We start from the raw sequence: 19538 nt of genomic DNA, 5'->3' as shown, positions 1-19538 counted from the left end.
ATACAAATTTCAGCCCAGACATCTCTTTCCATTCAAGCTTTATATCCAGCTCACTCGATGTTGCAGGCCAGTGTTATGCGGCTTCAAGAACTTCTTGTCACACCACATGCGTGTTAGGCATCTGGATGTTCCATAACCTCCTAGATTTACTTAAACATGGGGGGGGGGGGGAGGATTTATACAAAGAGACAACACACACAGTAACTCCCAAATTATATCTGTTATAACAATTGTTCACATTTCCCTCATAGTGGACAATTCACCCAAAAATGCTTACACTGATAGATCACACATTCTAATCTCACTTAACTGTGGCTACTCGATGAAGAACACAGTTAAAAGCCTGTAAAACATCAAAACAATAAAAACACTTGCTACTGTTCCATAGGAATTAGGATACAATATTATCACATGTGCTGATAAACTTTTATTTGAACAACTGAACCATCATACACTTGAACCAGTCCATTCAACTTTTTAAATCTAATTCATTTAACATTCAAGTTCATGAATTTTAGAACAAAATTAAGTTAACCACCCAGTCTTAAAAATCAGGAAAGATAAACCACCTATTTGAAATGAAAAAATTTAATGAAAAACAAATTCTGATAAGCTTAAACAGTCATACTGAAGCTTTATCCGAACTGCAACTCATATCTGCATGATCCCCCCTAAAAGGCACGAAATATCAAATTGGAGAGGTTGGAGATTTGAATCATCAGTATGCAGTGCTGTTATGCCAAGTCAATACCATACTCAAACTAAATGTACAGTAAAATGCCAAAGGCCTAAAACAAGGATCAACTAAAAACCAACAGACAGCCGAGCTTCAAAATGTATCTCCTATACAAAAATAGTTCTTGTAGTTACAAAACTGCATACATCCCCCATTAAATAAAAAAAAAATTCCAATGTTAACACTTTTTCCTCCTAATTGGCTCATAAATTTCTCTAAAATCATCAATAGCGCTGAGATACATGCTATCTCACACAAAGCACGCACATTGCCTCTAATTGTAGGACAAACAGCCTGGGATTGAATTGCCTGTATCTAAAGAGCGTTAAAAGGATGAAGAGCTAAGATTATTGCTTGCTTAAAGAAAAAAGAGGGGGGGGGGGGGGGGGGGGGGAAAGGACAAACCAGTAGCGATATTGTGCCCAAATTCAACAATTAATAGATGTCAAGTGTCCCACAACAGATACCGATAACACCTTGAGATTCTCTGGTTGCAGTTAATTTAGTGTGTTGGGAGGATCATTTGTGAGATAAGGTTATTAAAAACCATGAACTTTAAGTTGTTCGGGCTTCGCAAGGCCAGCTTTGGTTAACCACTGGCAGATGTTTTCCCTCTGGTCACCCTGGAGTTGCAGCACTTCACCGTACTCGGGATGTTCAATCACAGTGCCATTGCAGGCGAACTCCTGAGATCAAAACACCAAAATTATATTGCTATACAGACACACTAATATATGCCAAACAGATGGATACATGATAACAATGGAATTAGTTTACATTATTTACGATCTCTGGATTTTGGCTTTATTTGCTATCACAAGGCCTAACATATCCAATCTCCAATAATCTGTCACTTAAACATGATTTTACTTACATTTATTAGTCATGACACAAGCCAGTTCATGTTATCAGAAGTTTAAATAAATCACAAACCCTGTGACAACTATTCCGCACATTACATGATACTGCTTGATAAAATGGTTTAACTATTTAACTACATGGACACCTTACTGTAGGTCTATTCTCCAAGTCCAAGATAACGTGTTATCTCTGGCAGTCTTTAATGCCCAATTGACAGTAAAGTCTGTGCCACAGATATTTTATATAGCACAATTCCGACACCTGGAAAATCAGAGGTGTGATAACCAGGCTCTAATGTGTGCAAATTATTTAACATTGTATTCTAACCTTTTTACATGCTCGAACAATTTTCTTCAAGTCATACTCAGATGATAGACCCTGTACAGTAGTTAAAGTCTTTCGACCATTACGTTGCTGAATTCTTATATGCACGAGACCGTCTTGGACATCATCATCTGAACCCTTGATTGCATCAGCAAAGGGGTCTGAAAAGAAAAATGAACGTAAGTACAGAATTACTCATTTGTACAAAATAGTAGCTATTCTGTGAAATAAAAAGGTAACATGAAGTAACCTCTGCAAAGTTTAACTGGCTTGATCCTGTGAAGTGGTCTTGGAGGTCAGTGGTATTAACACAGGACATCAGTCACAGGTCCCCACTATTTTTCTTATATTGTGCTACATTTTGTTGTATGTTAAAACTAATTTTGGCATTCTGTTAGCAAATGTACTTTGTACAGCAAAACTGTAATAGCATAGGGACTTATGCATTACAGCTACTGCTTTTCACAAAAGAAAGCAGTGACAAGTCTGTTTTATTGGTTGTTAATCCTCTTTTACCACAACCTTCAACCAATAAATCCTGGGATCATAGTTCAGTAAGAATCAGAAAACAAGACATTTACATATGCTAACAGCTTTAGAGGCAGTACTTTCCACAGTAATACACACTCCAACAGGCTGCATGCCTCTATTTTGCAATAATATATTCCAGCAATGAAAACATATTTGTGCCACAATAAACACAAAATGTATTTTAGAAAATTCCTGTTATGAACAACAGTATGTATATTTTTCAACATCAGGGTCAGACAGATGCTCAATCCTATACAAATCATAAAACTTGATCAAAGTTCAGACAGACAATGTACTGAAGTGGTAAATATGTGAAACAGAAAGTAAACCAAGGTACCAGTAAGTCATTTTTAGAGACTATGAAGAACAGAGATGGTGTGGCAGTGTTTGAAAATGTAAAGGGTTCAGAAAAACACAGACAGCAATCAATTATGATTAATGGAAGGTGTATAATTGTATGGAAACAGGGATTCTGCTACCTTACTGCACCACTTCCTTACATTTTAAAAATCCCAAAACAACAGCATGTGAAAGACAAAATATCTACTTCCAATCAGCAAAACGAGATGCTGCCTTTATTGTACAGTGAATTTACATATATAACACTGTTACTGTGATAGGAATATGTACTGGGGGGGATTTATATTTGATACTTAAAGCCCTTTGCATGCAACAAGAGTATATATGTTAGGTTCTTAGTAACATGTATTGCAGTCCATATACAAATACACATTATACAAGAACTTATGTTAGGTTGGCCCTTGTTCAACTTGCACATAAGTTTGAACACACTTATAATTCTCTTTCTTGGATTTCTGTACAAGTGGTTTGTTGATGGTGTCATGATTTCCTGTTAGTTTTTGAATATAAATGTATGAGTGTTACATAGTGGAGTGGAATGGGCATGGAGAGGGAAAATGCAAAGGTCAAGAATGAGAGTGAGTGGAAGGGTGGCAAAGTCAAATACTGATTCCAAAAAAGAAAAATTGACAGTGGAACCACAGTTCCGGAGAATCTGAGGTAAATACGTCTTTGTATTTAAATTATATTTAGGCAATAAATACAATGAAAGGAAGTTTATATATTACCTTTATTCTAAATATTCCCTTTATACATGCTTTACAATTGAGTAAATAGTTTAAGACATTGCTTAATTAACTATCCCTCATACGTTCAGCATTAGTTTTTGGTATTTTTTTGGGAACTTCAGGTTCATTATATAATACTCCTATTTTGTGATATGTAAAATCCAAAAACAGATATGGAAAGACCAAGAGGTAATACGTATTTCGTACGCAATATGTCCAGATCCATCTCTTACGGTTTTCGAGAGGCGGGCGCTTAACGTGATGAACAACAATAATAAATAGGAATCCCTTACCTCAAACTTTGTTCAATTTAAGAGACCACGATGTCCACCCGCAATGAACAATTTAATTAAAACTAAAATGGAGAGAGTGGAGGGCAGTATCACAGATTCTTAATAATTCTTATATAAGATAAGTAATTGTGATATTCTAAAACGTTTTTAACAGCACAATATTATCTACTCTACGACGCACCTTCTACAAGCGATTCACAGCTCAGCTCTTTCCGCAATAACGAAAGCGGATTGTTGACGGCAGTAATGAAACACAACAATGCCGAATAATTAGCTTCTTAGGTAAAGGAGTAAAGCATTGTTATGCACGCAGGAGTTCATATAAAAGCTAACCATTGTCGGTCCATATTTACACATTGTTGGTATGGATCTTACACATTTTCCTAACGCTTTTTTGCCGAACGACCCTTCCGTATAGACGTATTTACGTCAAAAATTCCCTGCGTCTGAATCGTTTGAAAATATTCCCATCTCTACAGAAAATGATGCATTAATAACGGCATCCAAGTTCAATGCCCCCATCCTATTGCTGACTTTCATTATCTAGAACGTGGGAGCACTTCTAAACGGGGCAATACATCTCTACCTTATTAGCAGAAAACTTAAATAATACATCACATACACAAAAACTGTACGTATGCCGACCAATTTTTAATCGGAATAGCACATAGTCAACGATCAGTAACCTTCAATGAAGTCGATTTCGTAAGCCGCGTCCTTGTAGCACCAAACACGAAATGTGCATTCAATTTCTGACCGTTTAATACTCAATACATAGCACCTTGCCTGACTTACCACTTATAGCTTGTAATCGACATGATACGTACAAACACTTATTCAGCGAATGATTAAATTAGGACAATGGCCTTCTTCGACTCACAGCAATTTTTGATGCGCAGTAATCCACTTGCCGCTGGACAAAAACCCTAACATCGAGTAACAATCTTCACTTTTAACAAATACAATTTTATAAAAACTCCTTATTTCTCGGAAATGAAATCGCTGCAATAAGTAACTGTACATACACCTAAACCAACCCAGCTGCCATTTTGTTGGGATCTATAGATTCACTAGTTCACATTGCATTAAATTAAACTCACCGAATGTGTTCAGATTCTGGATGGACATACGACAAATAAGATATGTCACGTTTCAATATACACCTGCAAAGTGCAAAAGTTACAGACGATGTTCTCAGATGAACAAAATAATTACAAAACACACAACAGAACCTTTCACTCCACTACCTTGTTCAGCGGAAACCCGGATGCTTCGTGAATGACGTGTACAATGACGTCATTGCAAGGCGGAAAAATTGTTAGTGACTACTGTCATCTAGTATCAAAAATTTGAAGGAAGCTGAACTACCTACAAGGTACAGATCATCGCTACAGATGTCAGCAGTAACCGGCCGCAAAGGAAGATTTCCCAACCGTCCAAAATCTACTAAATTTAATTGCTTTCGTAATTCAAAACCATTCGGCTTATACAAATCACAAGATTCACCCGTGTTAGCTAACGATATTATAATAATCACATAAAAACCAAGATTCCAATTACCTATTTACATACATATCGATTGTATGAACCCAAATGTTGAAATATGATGTGGAATTAAGGAAAAGCTGTCCCACATGCCACGTAGGCGCTTCGGGGGGGGAAATCAAGATATAACTCTTAGTCACTCTCATCCTTGCACTCGATACGGCTGAGTGGTCAGTGCCATGCCCAAATCATGCTTTACTCCTGGGAAAGCAGCTCAGTACCCACTGGATAGCAGGCTGGGTGGGAAGAATATATGAAATAGGTAACAGAAATACAAAACACTATAAATATTTCACATAAAACAATGGTTTTCATCAACAGAGTAAGAGGACCATGTATTTAAACATCTTTTAATGCTATATTAAATTGTGCCATTTTATTCAAAAGATGTTCGAGTCTTGAACAAAATGGAATCTAGTAACAAACTAAACCAATTAAACAGAGAAATGTACTACTTATTAAACCTTCATAAATAGTGAAAATATGGAAATATTTTGCAAAATACAGCAATGTCAAGCGGAGGTACTATGTAGCTGAAGAAGTGTTTTGGCTTGGGCAGTTTGTTGCTGAAGGTACTTCTTTCATTGGACTGCTCCTGGATTCTTGGCCTTCATCAGGCATGGAATCCTGGCAACCAAATATATTATCAGCTACCTACTACAGTATAGTTTTAGTACAAGTACTCATGACGTAAGACTTGAGGTTCTCACAGCGGTGAATATGAAGATTTCTGTCTTCTGGGTTGTTGCGCTGTGTAGTCTGGTCGATGTTAACCAACGTTTCAGAGGTCATACTGCCTCCGTCATCAGGGCGATGAATATTATATTCATCGCCCTGATGACGGAGGCAGTATGACCTCTGAAACGTTGGTTAACATCGACCAGACTACACAGCGCAACAACCCAGAAGACAGAAATCTTCAAGTACTCATGACATTTACACAGCAATTCAGATACTTCAATCAGAACGAAAACATGAAATTTGTCAGGTGCAGGCAGATGGATGACTATGTTAGACATCTATTTTAATTCTTACTAAATAGAAACAAATATAATTTTGATTCCTTGAACTTCAAATTAACAAGTCTGTACTATAGCTAAGTTCACTGAAAAGGATTCAAATATGCAGGGAGTTTTGAATACAAAGTAGTAAAAATTAAAATATATGCAAGTCTTTTACATAATAAATGAACCAAGAAGTGAGAAAGGGGAGGTAGGGTATGAAGTACATTTCTTAACAAACTCCCTAGAGATATTCAACTTACCCTATCAACTATAATCTGCTCTTCCATACTTTCACTGCTACCAGCAGTGAGAATGATGAGAGAAGCTTCAGAGAAGTCTGATTCATCAATGTATGTGACTGGAATTTGTGTTGAGACCTGCAACACAAGAACCAAAAATTTTGAATGATATGTAGTGCCTTAGAAAAATATTCATTTCTGTACATACTCATGTATTTTCTTCTGGCATATGATGATTTTAAACAATTCTTAATACTGTTGTGCCAAACCTCACTAAATGAAAATTCTGTGCGTTCCTGCAAGTGGACCACAGCATCACTCTCTTCAGGCTCAGCTGATTCTGGCCTAGAACCCTGCTGAAGCTTCCGCCAGATTGTAGTTTTTGGAACCTGTAACACCCACACAGTATTTCTTAGAGAAGGAAGAAAGCTATTTTAAGTAACATTTTTAAAAAAATTCTCAAGCAGTGTGAATTTCTTAATCATGAGGTTCATAATCTGAAATTTCTTAATCACACCTTTAAGATCATTAGATTAAAAGTAATCTTTCAGTTATAGTTTTAGTTATGCACCAAATTAATATTAGAAATCAGATACTGTTAGTTTTCAAATACCCTGCTATTCACTATCTTCGTATTGTCAACCTCACACATCACTATAAACCTTTTGACCATACAATATAAAAATATTCAGTAGTAATGACATTGGAATGGTTTCTTTCAAATTATAATACATTACATTATTATTACTGTATATGATATAACAAGACGTTTTTTAAATTTTTAAACAAAATAGTTATCCTGACTAAACAATGTTCAGAAGTATTATCATGGGCTTAACTTTAGAATCTCTAACATAAAATAACATCTCAAGTTGTTCAATGACAGTGACACCCAACACATTTTTCAGTCAGATAGACATGAAGAGATAATTTCTAAACACTAATTTCATCTTTGGTTGACCGACTCTTATAGTTCAGTGGTATCCTGTTGTACCTGAAACGTGACAGAAGCCACAGCTTGTGACATCTTTCTCTTTTTACAAGCTGCTACAGCTTCACGAAGTCTGTGCTGCTTGAAACCACCAATATCAGGATCTCGTTTCCGCAGACATGACCACGGGAGTCTTCCGGCTTCTACCAATCTAACTTTTTCACGAAACAAAGTTGTCTTTGGTATCTGCAAGTATAATTAATTATATTACTTCAGATATGGTTGTATCTGAAAAAATTAAGAAGCCAAATATTGAGCAATAATTTAAAACTGCAACCAACCAATTAAAATCACTACCTATAAATTGGAATTAACATTCTGACTATCGACTGTAATAATAGATACGTGGAATGTGCCAAGAAACACAATGTATATACGTCCACATAAACTTCTATCTCTCCAAAAATATCTCCAGTCTCAACCACCTGCTACAGGCTTGATGGTTTAACTCAGTTTTATATAGCTGATTGCAGTATTTTAATAATCGGCTGACCTCATATATGTATTCATCACAGTTGAGGATGAGAATTCTTATGTTTTACAGCAAACTTTAGTTTATGCCGGGATGATTAATAATGAATTAAATTGGATAAGGAAAAAGTTATCATGGACTAATTTATGGTCCTATCCTGACATTTGTATAAAAGGACTCATTAAGGATACCTAGTTTTTGGACTAAGATTTCAACCCAGAACCTTCCAACTATAGAGCAAGTGTTAACCACTTTGCCACAAGGTTCAGTCCATAGTCAGCACAAAACTAAATGATATACAGTAGAACACCACCTGGGGATTGATAAAAAAATGGTGTAAATTATGGGAAAGTGTAAATATCAGGAAATGAGAAAATTATAAGCTCAGTGCTTACCTTCACCATAACACCTTACTGGAATGTTCAGCAGATTAAACAATGTATGAATATTTTTACAACATATAATGGTTAGAATCTAAGAAAAGTATACAGTATCAAAATGCAAGTTAAAATCTGTCAAAAATTACATACATTTTGCAGAGAGTATACACTCAGCCAACAGCTACAACAACAACAGTTATGTTCAATTTAAAGCAATCACACATCAAATGCTAAAATAATGTTTTCAGGATGGTGACTAAGTTGTCGTCATTGAAACTAATAGTTAAAAATAGAAGAGTACCAGTCAACCCCCCCCCCCCCCCCCCCAAGAACATTATAGCCACAATATTAATATAAAATGACACCAAGGCCAAAAGGGAATATCAAGATATATGCATAACTGGAGATATGGTCTAACAACATGCCTCTCTCTCTTAGGTCCAAATATTCTTATCAACACCTTGTTCTCAAATGTCCTCAATTGACCTCCCTCCCAGGGTAGAAAAAAAAAATTAAAAAACTCTTTACAGCTATATGATTATGTTAAGAGAGTCTGCTTATCACCTGAAACTGGTGAGACACTTTGGTGAGGTTTTCCCCTCTTTCCAATGCCTTTACTGCTGCCTGCTTCTTATCCAAGCCATATGACTGCTTCATCCTGGCTCGACGACTCATTGCATAACTACCCATTTCCTTCTGTACACGTCGCCAAAGTACCGTCTTTGGAATCTTAAAGAGTTCAGCTGCCTGCTGCAAACTTGCACCACCTGCAACAACAACTTAGAGAGTGGGAAGGATTCTACTACAGATTATATAATGGAGCAGATCCTTGCCAGGAATATAAAGCAGAGTGATAATTGCTACCCCACAAAATTCAAAATGGAGTCAACTTACCTGCAACAGCTTGAACTGCAGCTTGTACTCTTTCACCAGAATGTTCCTGTCTCGTGATAGTAAGAGGAATGCCTTGTGCTCGAGCTCTTACATACAGAGTTGAGCGAGGAATGCGATATGTTGCAGCTGTTTCCACAAGAGCTCGCCCTGCTCGAAGGTCCTCTAATGCTGCCAACAACATGTCTTCACTGAAGAAAGAAAACTTCAACAGGAATGATAACTTATTTGAAAGCTAAATTCCTGCAGAAATAGCTATGGTAAAACATAAAATCAGTCCAAATTATCATCAAGAGAAAAGAAATTTCAAAGGACAGTCTTCCTCACTCTTGCACACATTCCAGGGCAAGTGTAATCCTTTGACATGTCAAATACCATAGAATGAAATGCTAAAGCTGTGTTAATAATACTGAAATGAAATGTATAGGGCACTTGAACAAATAAATAAAAGGAAATACATCTTCCTTACTAAAAACAGTATTCTGAACAGAAAACAACAAAGAGAAGTCAACAAAATTTCTACTTTAAACTGCCAATTTCACATAGAGATATGCAACTGATGAAATATAAAAATTATTGACTTCTGATTATAGTCATACAATGACTAAAAATTTGATTACGTAACCTCCAAAAAAGAGACAGAGAATGACCCACACTGTGTTGAAAAGCCACAGATGATGATAAATGACTATAAATATGTTCACATGAACGTTGTCTTCTAAACCGAGTGCCATAGGTGAAATAAAATACACCCACCTACATATCTCACAAAAATAATTGTTTTGCATTACATCTGTGCTACAACTGAAGACTTTTTTCTCAGACTCTGCAAAAATTTTGCAAATGCACAGAGACAGTACGAAAGACACTCTTCAACAGCCCAACCATTATGTTTATAATAATTCTCCATGAGGTATATCAGAACATGAATATTTTTACACATTTTATAACTGACGAAGATTGTCCTACACACTTAGAAGCACACTAAAAGTTCACATTGTCATCCAGATTTTACGTTGGTAAAAGAAATGTGCTATGCAAGGATACAAATATTCAACAAAATGTCATTATGGGGAATAAGCTCCATCTGAAATGCAGAGTAGTACTACTGTTACTTCCTCGATTTTAATACACACATCTTCAAGTTTTAAAATTTATGAAGTCAGGGTGGATGCAGAATCATTTTTCCTGAAAACCTATTACTAAATCATGGTGCCTTAAAATTGAGGAAATATAGTAATTAAAATTCTCAATACTAACCTGTAATACTTCTTACTTGTTTCCCTTCTGTGTTTCTTCTTCTTCTCATCTTCATCTTTCTTATCAGACTGTGGTTGATCCTTTGACTCCTAAAATAATATTTAACATTATAGTAAAATATAATAAAAATACTACAATGTCACTGTTATACTTCTGTTAAGCCCAAAAGAATCTTACATCAACTGAGGTTGACTGCTGTTCATTCACATTTAAAATTCAAATAATTTTATTATATTAAATTAAAACTGAATTAAAAGTAAAGGACCTCTGTATTTAGTCCTCTACCACGATGATGTTCAGAGTGGCAGTTAAAGCTCTATTAGACAAGGTCTCTTCTCTCCATAACATTGAACCAAAATTTAGTTTGAATTTTTGATCTCTTTCTCTCTTTCCTCTCATGCATGCTACATGCCCAACTTGTCTCAATCATCCTTATTTTATGAACCTAATGGTATTTGTTACAGAGTACAAAATATGAAGCCCCTCATGCAATTTTCTCGAGTTACCTGTCACTTCATCTTCTTAGGTTCAAATATTCTTTCTTAATAATAGAAAAGTAATACATTTGGAGTGAACTTGCCAATTTTGTATTTACTGTAGAAGGCTCTTCATGTACTCTTTCAGAAGCTTCCACAAAAATATCTACTGATTCTGTCTGTGACACATCTGGCAACATATTCAAACAATGATTTGACTCTGGATTTCCTTCCAATGCTGGAGATGACGACAGAGTTTCTGGATTAGATTCATCACTATTTTCATTTCCCAACATGGGTAAGTGGTTACTGACCTGATATAATAGAGATATTTTATAATAATGAGCTGAATCAAATAAGTACAGAAATAATATACATAATGAATTCACATACATAAGATGTCCCTTGATTAGTAAGGCTCAACTGGTGATCTGCAGCTCAGTTTTACCCATACATAAATTCTAAATCAACTCTGTACACAGTGATCTGAGATTCTTATGATACTGAGTATAAATATGGCTCTCTTCTGGGTTGTAGCACTGTGTAACTTGGTAGAAGTTTACAAAGAATCTTTGAAATGTTAGTCAACTTCTACCAGACTACACACAAAATTATTTCATATGCTGCCATGCTTAATTTGGAACTATATATATTCAACATATAAATACATAAGTTAAGAAGAAGTAGTAGTAGTAACAACTTAACATATAAAAGCCACAACATAAATTGAAATTCAGTACTTACTTCCATAAGGCCCCTTATTTGCAACACTTCAGCTATTTTCAGGACAGATGAAAAATGATCGGCACCAACATTTAGCTCTCCACGATATATGAATTCAACTATCGATCTTACATCATCAGAACTCATTTCACTTAAAATTATATAGGGATGAGAATCTTCTGTATTGGTTAAAATATCCTGAAAAAATTGAATCCTTTCTCATGCAGACTGTGATGTAAAAAAACAAGAAATACTACACTGCTGTTTTATGGAAAAAATTTTATGCAATTATATTATTTTCTAGGCATGGTACTATGAATGAGATTTAAAAATTAACAAGACACCCTTTTCATAATATCTTAATATCCCTGTGGATAAATAAAGATGAATAAAGATGACTTTCTTCTGGGATATTGTGCTGCGTAGTCATGTAGAAAATGATTGATGTTTCAGAGATGCCCCATCATCAGTCACCTTGATCAAGGAGGTAGTAAATACCTCTGAAATGTCAATTAGTTTCTATGAGACTGCATGGTGTAAGATCCCAGAAGATACTCATCATATTCATTACCATGAGAATGAATCTCGGCAGGATGAATAAAAATTAGTGAACACATGGATCAACAAAGTGAAGATGGGGAAGACAATAAGGGGCTGCAATAAAGTCATGAAAGGGAGAACTTTTAAAAGGCATGTTGACTGAGAGGCAAGAATATGATACCAGACTAAAAAGATAAACTTTCAACAAGTATGACCATACCTGAAAATAGGGGCTACATGCTGATAGAACAATACGATGAGCATGAATTTTTTGACCCTCAGTACATAAAGTTACATCCACCATAGATTCTGCTTGCAGGAGCTGTGTAAATATTTCAGCCACATGGCTTTGATAGTTGTTCCACTTCAAGCAGTAATGCTGAGGCCTGGTACTCATGTCAATCTAATGGGCAGAATGCAAGACACAATCACTCATTCCACAAAATATAAAATTACAGTTCCTTGTATCTGAGTATTTTTGTTCTCAGCAAATATAACAACTGTCCATAACTCCAATGCAAAGAATCGTTACGCCGTGTTTACAGTGCTGCACCCTTTGAAGGATTCATAAGTAAACACAACGGCGATATGACAGAAGTCCAGTCGGTAAAAATGTTAACTTCTATCCATTTGTTGAAAGTCTCCCAATAAAATGAGAGTTCCTTAAACAATGACATGATTATAATATACAATTCATTACCCCCTTACTGAAATGTACTGAACCATAAAGTAGTCTGATATAATACGATACAATATTAAAATAACACTTTACGTGTTATTTTAATATTGTATCGCGCTCGGCTTTCATAATAAAATTAAATCTTACCGTCCCACAGACAAAACAGAAGAAAAGTTAAGTCTGGCTCGCAACCGTAACATAATGGTCATGCAGATATAAACTGCTTTGTGATCAGATCAAATGGCTCATCAACAGCCGATGACTTGTTGCGAAATCTTCTGTGAATAGGAGTTCTTGTGAATCATGCCAAGATGTCTCCACATACGATGTATGTTGCTCCAAATAAGGTGTAACAGAATACTGGTGAGTGACTGTAACGTTATTTATTGCCCAATTTATGGGTATCTGTGATAACAAGCATTATTGGAATGTTCGGACCAATTATGGAATTTTGAGAAGCGAAATGTGGCATAATTCTGAAAAGTGTTAACGTGGACAGTTTGAAAACCCATCAGATCACCTAATGCATTTGAATTAATTGTTATTTTATATTTATGGAAACGTACTGATGATCCTTCGAGTTCCGTAAGTCATTAGTGAGTTATTTGCATTTTTTTTAGCTGGTATATTTTCTTGACAAAAGTCATGGAAAGGAAAGAAAGCCCATCTCAACTGCAGAAACAAAGTAAGAGAGCAAAGAAGACTATGAAAGGATTGCAGGCAGACCAGCCATTAGAAATACAAGGACGTTTAGAACTGACAAAACAGATTGCCAGAAAACAGGTTTCTGAGGACAGAGATGTTCAAGTGGAGGCGGGAGATCTCGTACATAAACAGAAGAGACATTTTAAGAATACGTCATATGATAGCAAGTCACATGATAGAAGAGACATTCCTAAGACACTCATCTCAGCTCTACTGGAAGAATTGAATGATGACATAATTGGTGAACCTACTGGATTTGATACAGGTAAACAAAGAAGGCAACATTAATTCTGGCAATACATCTGCCAAAACTAGATACTGGGAATGACTCGTTCAAGTGCCTGAGCACTGTGGGTCCCAACTTTTCGTTGGCTTGATCTATAGACATTCGGTAGGAGTCCTTGGATGAGGGATCGGCCTGTCGCAAGGCCTCTACCTGTACACAGGACAGCATAACACAGAAAAATGCAGACAAACATCCATAGCTTGAGAGTGGGATTCAAACCCACTGTCCCAGCGACCAAGCGGCAGAAGGCCCATGCCTCAGACTGCGCAGCCACTGCGGACCCCAAAAACTAGACACGGTTGCCCAATCCATTCACTGATATGCAGATGTGTATACTGAGCAGTGACATGAATAATGAATGATATGAAGCTAGTATGCAAGAGATGACATATTTATTACTGAGACTAAGAACAGTAAATCAACCTTGTATTTTTAAATGTTCAACCATTAATAACATGGCAACTGTGCAAATATCTGACATGGGAATGACACTAGCATCACTTAAGATAGGGTCCTCTTTTATAGCTGTACATACAAATTCTGTATGAAAAGTTTTGAAATTAAAAAGTATAAGCATGCACTGATGTGAAAATTTGAGAGTATACCCGACAAAATGTATTTCTATGATCATTGATATTTTGTATGGGTCAATGGCAAAATGGATCATTGTACAATATAATGTTTAATTTTCAGTTGTAAATTTCACCATATAGACTGAAGCATATGAAGAAATGTAGGTATCGTAGGTTCTTCCCAGAAATTTTTGCTTACTCATGTGTCCCACATATCAGAGTTCAAGTGTAGTAGAGTAGTTAATATGAACAATGCCTTCAATTTTAATATTTTCATGAAGACAGTGGGTTTCTGCTACTGCCTACTTATAGGAGGATCATCTAATATTTTTGTCATCAGGTAACTGTTCCACTTTGGATCCACCTCCTACTAGTCTTCCCTCAGACAAGGTGTATGTTGAATGTAAGAATGGGTTTGCTACTACACCAAGGAGAAAGATGTTCCATCCATTACATTATACTGAAGGAGACATTATCAATGTGGAAAATTCAAAGTCTGTTGGGACACCTCTTGAACTTGCCATACTTGTCCAGAAGTGGTGCCATCCATTCTACACATTATGTCATGGCTTGCTTGGTGGCATGGCATTATTGCATATAATTCTGGTGAGTCTGAACCCAAACAGATTGCTTAAAATTTGGCAGGAAATTCTGTCATGAGGAGTTAAACACACAATAATGGTTTGAGTGTATATAATCACAATAACATCCTGTCTGGGGCCCACCAACTCTTGTTTGCAACAGTACCAGGGACTCTTTCCTGGGGGTGAAGGTAGCCAGACTATGAAGCTAGCAATTCATCTCGGTGTAGTGTTGAGGTTAGGAATGAGTGGAGATTTATTTCCACTCAGAATGCATTCATAGCATGGAGTTTAGACAGTATTTTGTGTAAATTTCAAAGTAACTGATACTGGCACGATTTAATGTTGAATAAATATGTGCAAATGTTTGTAGAAATGTGGGTTTATATTCTCAGCAAAAATTTGATGGTGAATTTTAATATGTTACTAGATAAACAAAATTAATGAATGACCATTTTGTTTACAAGTGCAGGTGTATTATGCTGGGGACTCCAACTTTGTGTACATGTATACACAATATGCCAGAATATATCAAACTTTATTCCATGTCCTGTGTATTTTCTGCTTCATCTCTATACTGGACAGGTAAGGTTTTAAATCATAACTGTAGGAATGATTTAGTGATTGTGTCCTAAATTAAATGGCATATTGAAATTTTACTATTATGAACAGTATTCAGATCAAATTAGATGATGGTACAGCTTCAAGATGACACACATAATACATAAGAAACAAATCTGGTATCAAGAAGTAGTAACACAAAAAATAAAACTAAATATCATGCAGAATGGAGATTGTACTCACAGAACAACATGATACATGATTATGCACATAACACAGGTAAGAGAATTAATGAATTGAAAACTATGTTAATTATAACTCACTTTAATAGTCACAAGAATGAATTAAACTAAATGAAGTAAATAATATTTTATGGAAAATATATTTAATGAATTTTCTTTCACTTAATATTTTTATGGTCTTGTTCATTTTGATCATCTATATTGTTTCATGAGGTTTCTTTACTGTTTTCATGTACATGATTTCTGTATCTCTTTTACAGATGTGATGCTAAACATATGCATGTTCCTTACTTGGCAGACTTATTTAGATACCATATCACTACAATTCTGGTTCTTGCTGTTTATATGTCCACACTTGTCTTAACCTTTGTGACAACAAAATGGGATGACTGGCTGGTCCTTTCACCATACAGCACATCAGTTAAGAATGTTTCGGTATGCAAACATTGTAGTCAGGACTAAATATAAATACTGTTATATCAGTTATGAAGTGCATGATTAAGTTACAAGTATGGTGGCTTACCTTATTGTGTTGGGATATTTATAAAAGTGGGACTTGAAAGACATGAAATTGTAATATTAAAATGTTTAAAAGAAATAGGGTAGTAGGTTGTGGACTGGATTCATTTCACTCAGGAGAAGTACCAGTCATGAACTCTGTGAATATGGCAATGAACATTAGTTCCATAAAAGGCTGGGAATTTCATGACTAGCTGAGTGACTTATCAAGAAAGTCTGCTTCATTGATGTCGTTAGATTTTGCTAGATTGGCACATTTGTAGAAAATAGGCAGTATATATTTCCAGAATTTTTTTATAAATAGTATTACAGTTTATTTGAATTTTCTATTTACTGTTCTTCAAAGTTCTTCTGTTCATTAACTTTATATTTCTGTGACATATCTTGCATCAAATACATTTTGGTCCACAGAATGAACTGAATGATCATTTTTTTAGCTGATTAACAGTGTATATACATTTATATGCATTTGTTGATTGTCTTGTGCAGGACACTGCAGATGCATTGAAAGTGTGGAACAACCTGAATCTATTTCGCAACATTGGAGCTATTTCAGGATGGGTACTAACTGCTTTCTTTCCAAATGAAGATATGCTGTACGTTTATTTGTGCAATATGATGAAGTACCAGACTGTAACTGCACATGTTGTATCAGCACGGTACTAAGTGTTGGTTAATTTTTTCTAATGGGTCAATAGAAATTGCATAATCAGTTTTTTAAACCTACACAAATGATTCATTAGTTTGTAATGTTCTAATGAGAAGAAGTACGGACCAGAAGACGCATCTGTTTGTCAACAAGCCCAATGCACAATTGTAAATTAACCTTTGAAAATAAATGAAATTATCTGTAATATAATAAAATATTAAATTGCTATACATGACTCTCACCACCATATTCATTAATGAATTCTTACCTCAAGACAGAGCCATACCACTAATCTTAACATCCAGTATCTGTTTCCAGAACCAACTGTTCTGCTCTTTAACCTTGTTAATTTAAATTCACTGACCTTCCTACACTACTTGGTGTGCAACCCAGACAACACATCAACCCTTTAAAGCCCAGTGTTAACTACATGTTAAACCTGCTTTACGTAATTATGGGTTTCATATAAATCTCAGTGTAAACATCAATTATTTCCTTAACAGCAGTTCTGTCATGGAGAATCATTTTATACCAATGAAATGAGAGTAAAAGGTCATACATATAACTAATTACATCTTGTAATGTATATTATCTACATGTTACACCAAACTAATTAAAAATTGTTACAATTAAATATCCAAGTTGAACATGCCTTTCTCTTTTGTGTGCTGTTCAAAATCAACCAAATTTTAGTTTTATAATTGTGGCATTTTGTTTTTTAAAAAGTACTCACTGATACCCACAAACATACAGGTGCTTAAGTTATGAAAGGAAATTTGTCTGCATCCGGACTTATAACCATAATTTAACATTAAGTAACACGACTTACTATACTATTCACACTACATAACCTAAAATTAATTAACATGACAAACAGCAGCAATGTATTTACTTTAAAGCAATGAGTGCAGCTCTACCTACCACTCGAGCCATATATGAACGTGAAGCAATATCATACACCTAACAACCACTACACGATGCAACGACTCTGTGGTGATTCGACCAAGATGTACGTATTGTTACATACAGATTATCCGAAAGATGGCAGAACGCAGTAAATGTCCAGTGGTGGCTCGTGGAAAATATTTTATAAGCGGTATTGAAAAGATCGAAACCAGACATTGCACATTTAAATGTCCCAAAAGTTCGTCTTTATTATGACTTTCAAAATTCAATGAACGTTTTATTTGTGTTTTTAGCAACTGATCTCATTCTGAGTGAAGTACGGAGGTATTTGTAAACAAAAGTGTTGATCTTTTAGCTTAAGAGATAAATGGCGAAGATAATAGGGATTACATAATGTGGGCTTCACTGCTTATTAAGTAAGCTAATGTTTATAAAGCAATATTCTAAATTTGTAAACAAAGGGGCGATATTTGCTTGTGCATGTCTTTTAATAGCACGCTTTGGTGCCGCGTAGGTAAAGATCCACCCACTCCTGACCTCGGGATTATATGGAGGGCGCTAAACCCCGCAGTTTCCAAGGGGTGGTCCCAGATCAGGTATTGACATGGTTGCTAAGAAAAAATACCTGTACTTTCTATACTTCGGATCGAACTCCGATCGTCTAGCCCCATAGCCAGCCACAAATGTAATGGATAATTAAGATGATGCATTCGGTGCAATAAAGGAAGTTGAGATGCATAAAAGACGCAATATGCACATGAGAATAAATAACCAGATGAACAAATGCAACCTCCATACTATTAGTTCATTTCATACACTACGTGCAAAGAAGATACAAACAGGCAACATAAAATGTTCAGCAAAATTCTGTAACTCAGAACAACTGACCTATATCTACATTATTCTTTGACTGCTTTCCTTGACACTTCGTAAACTTTTTAAAGTTGAGTGGAAACTATATGTACACCCTGCTTTAACATTCAGTAATTCTGCATTTATGGGTCTTGTATGATTTTAACTGCAAACAGCAATTATTTCCTTAACCAGTGTTAAGCACTGAATTTTTGTAGAGATGAAGTGTTGTGCTGTCTTTGTGAAACAGACTGAGTTCTTAAATGTTCTTGGTTTTAAAGAGTTACACCTGATATCCATTTTTATTTAAATCTATAAGTAGTCAGGGAATCACACAGACAAAAAGTTTATGATTTCAAATGAATCCATAATGTAGAAAAGTATTCTATGGCTCTTGCACAATATGAAATTTAGTATTTAGTACAGTAAATTTTTTGGATGTTCAAAGTAGTGTAGGCTGATTCATCTATACTGGAGATACAGACTGAGAACACCATATTTAATATTTGCCATTTTTCAAAGCCTATCCATGCAGAACAGCAATGGCACACACAAGCTACAAAAGGTAATTTTATATGCTAAAGATGGTTTTTCAAATGTGGATAATGTCAGAAATTGAAATTTTAAATACC

The 19538-nt window shown here is 35.4% G+C and overlaps 3 protein-coding genes across 4 annotated transcripts; 1 reads left to right on the top strand and 2 right to left on the bottom strand.

Moving 5' to 3' along the window:
* Positions 1-412: 412 nt before the first annotated feature.
* On the bottom strand, positions 413-5120 carry eIF1 (eukaryotic translation initiation factor eIF1). Its single transcript, XM_022070791.2, has 3 exons — positions 4934-5120; positions 1925-2082; positions 413-1422 (listed from the first exon to the last, which is right to left on the bottom strand). The coding sequence occupies exons 1-3, from the start codon at positions 4959-4961 to the stop codon at positions 1276-1278; spliced, it is 333 nt and encodes a 110-aa protein (XP_021926483.1). The 5' UTR covers positions 4962-5120; the 3' UTR covers positions 413-1275.
* Positions 5121-5668: 548 nt separating this feature from the next.
* On the bottom strand, positions 5669-19372 carry LOC110833144 (uncharacterized). 2 transcript variants are annotated; one of them, XM_022070838.2, is made up of 11 exons: positions 18070-19372; positions 12575-12757; positions 11836-12012; positions 11196-11405; positions 10616-10704; positions 9359-9546; positions 9029-9231; positions 7616-7798; positions 6891-7010; positions 6643-6759; positions 5669-6005 (listed from the first exon to the last, which is right to left on the bottom strand). In XM_022070838.2, the coding sequence occupies exons 1-11, from the start codon at positions 18079-18081 to the stop codon at positions 5904-5906; spliced, it is 1584 nt and encodes a 527-aa protein (XP_021926530.1). In that variant the 5' UTR covers positions 18082-19372; the 3' UTR covers positions 5669-5903. The 2 variants fall into 2 exon arrangements, with proteins under 2 accessions (XP_021926530.1, XP_021926531.1); XM_022070839.2 differs by lacking the exon at positions 18070-19372 and adding an exon at positions 13181-13334.
* On the top strand, positions 13403-17383 carry LOC110833146 (uncharacterized). The gene is made up of 5 exons (XM_022070844.1): positions 13403-14003; positions 14937-15202; positions 15650-15762; positions 16241-16415; positions 16989-17383. The coding sequence occupies exons 1-5, from the start codon at positions 13679-13681 to the stop codon at positions 17163-17165; spliced, it is 1056 nt and encodes a 351-aa protein (XP_021926536.1). The 5' UTR covers positions 13403-13678; the 3' UTR covers positions 17166-17383.
* Positions 19373-19538: the final 166 nt, after the last annotated feature.

This window comes from Zootermopsis nevadensis, unplaced genomic scaffold, assembly GCF_977971745.1.
Source record: "Zootermopsis nevadensis isolate Lab colony 2312 unplaced genomic scaffold, Znev_1.0 Znev_ptg000001l, whole genome shotgun sequence".
Lineage (NCBI taxonomy): Eukaryota > Metazoa > Arthropoda > Insecta > Blattodea > Termopsidae > Zootermopsis > Zootermopsis nevadensis.
This window is presented reverse-complemented; position numbering and strand designations above follow the sequence as displayed.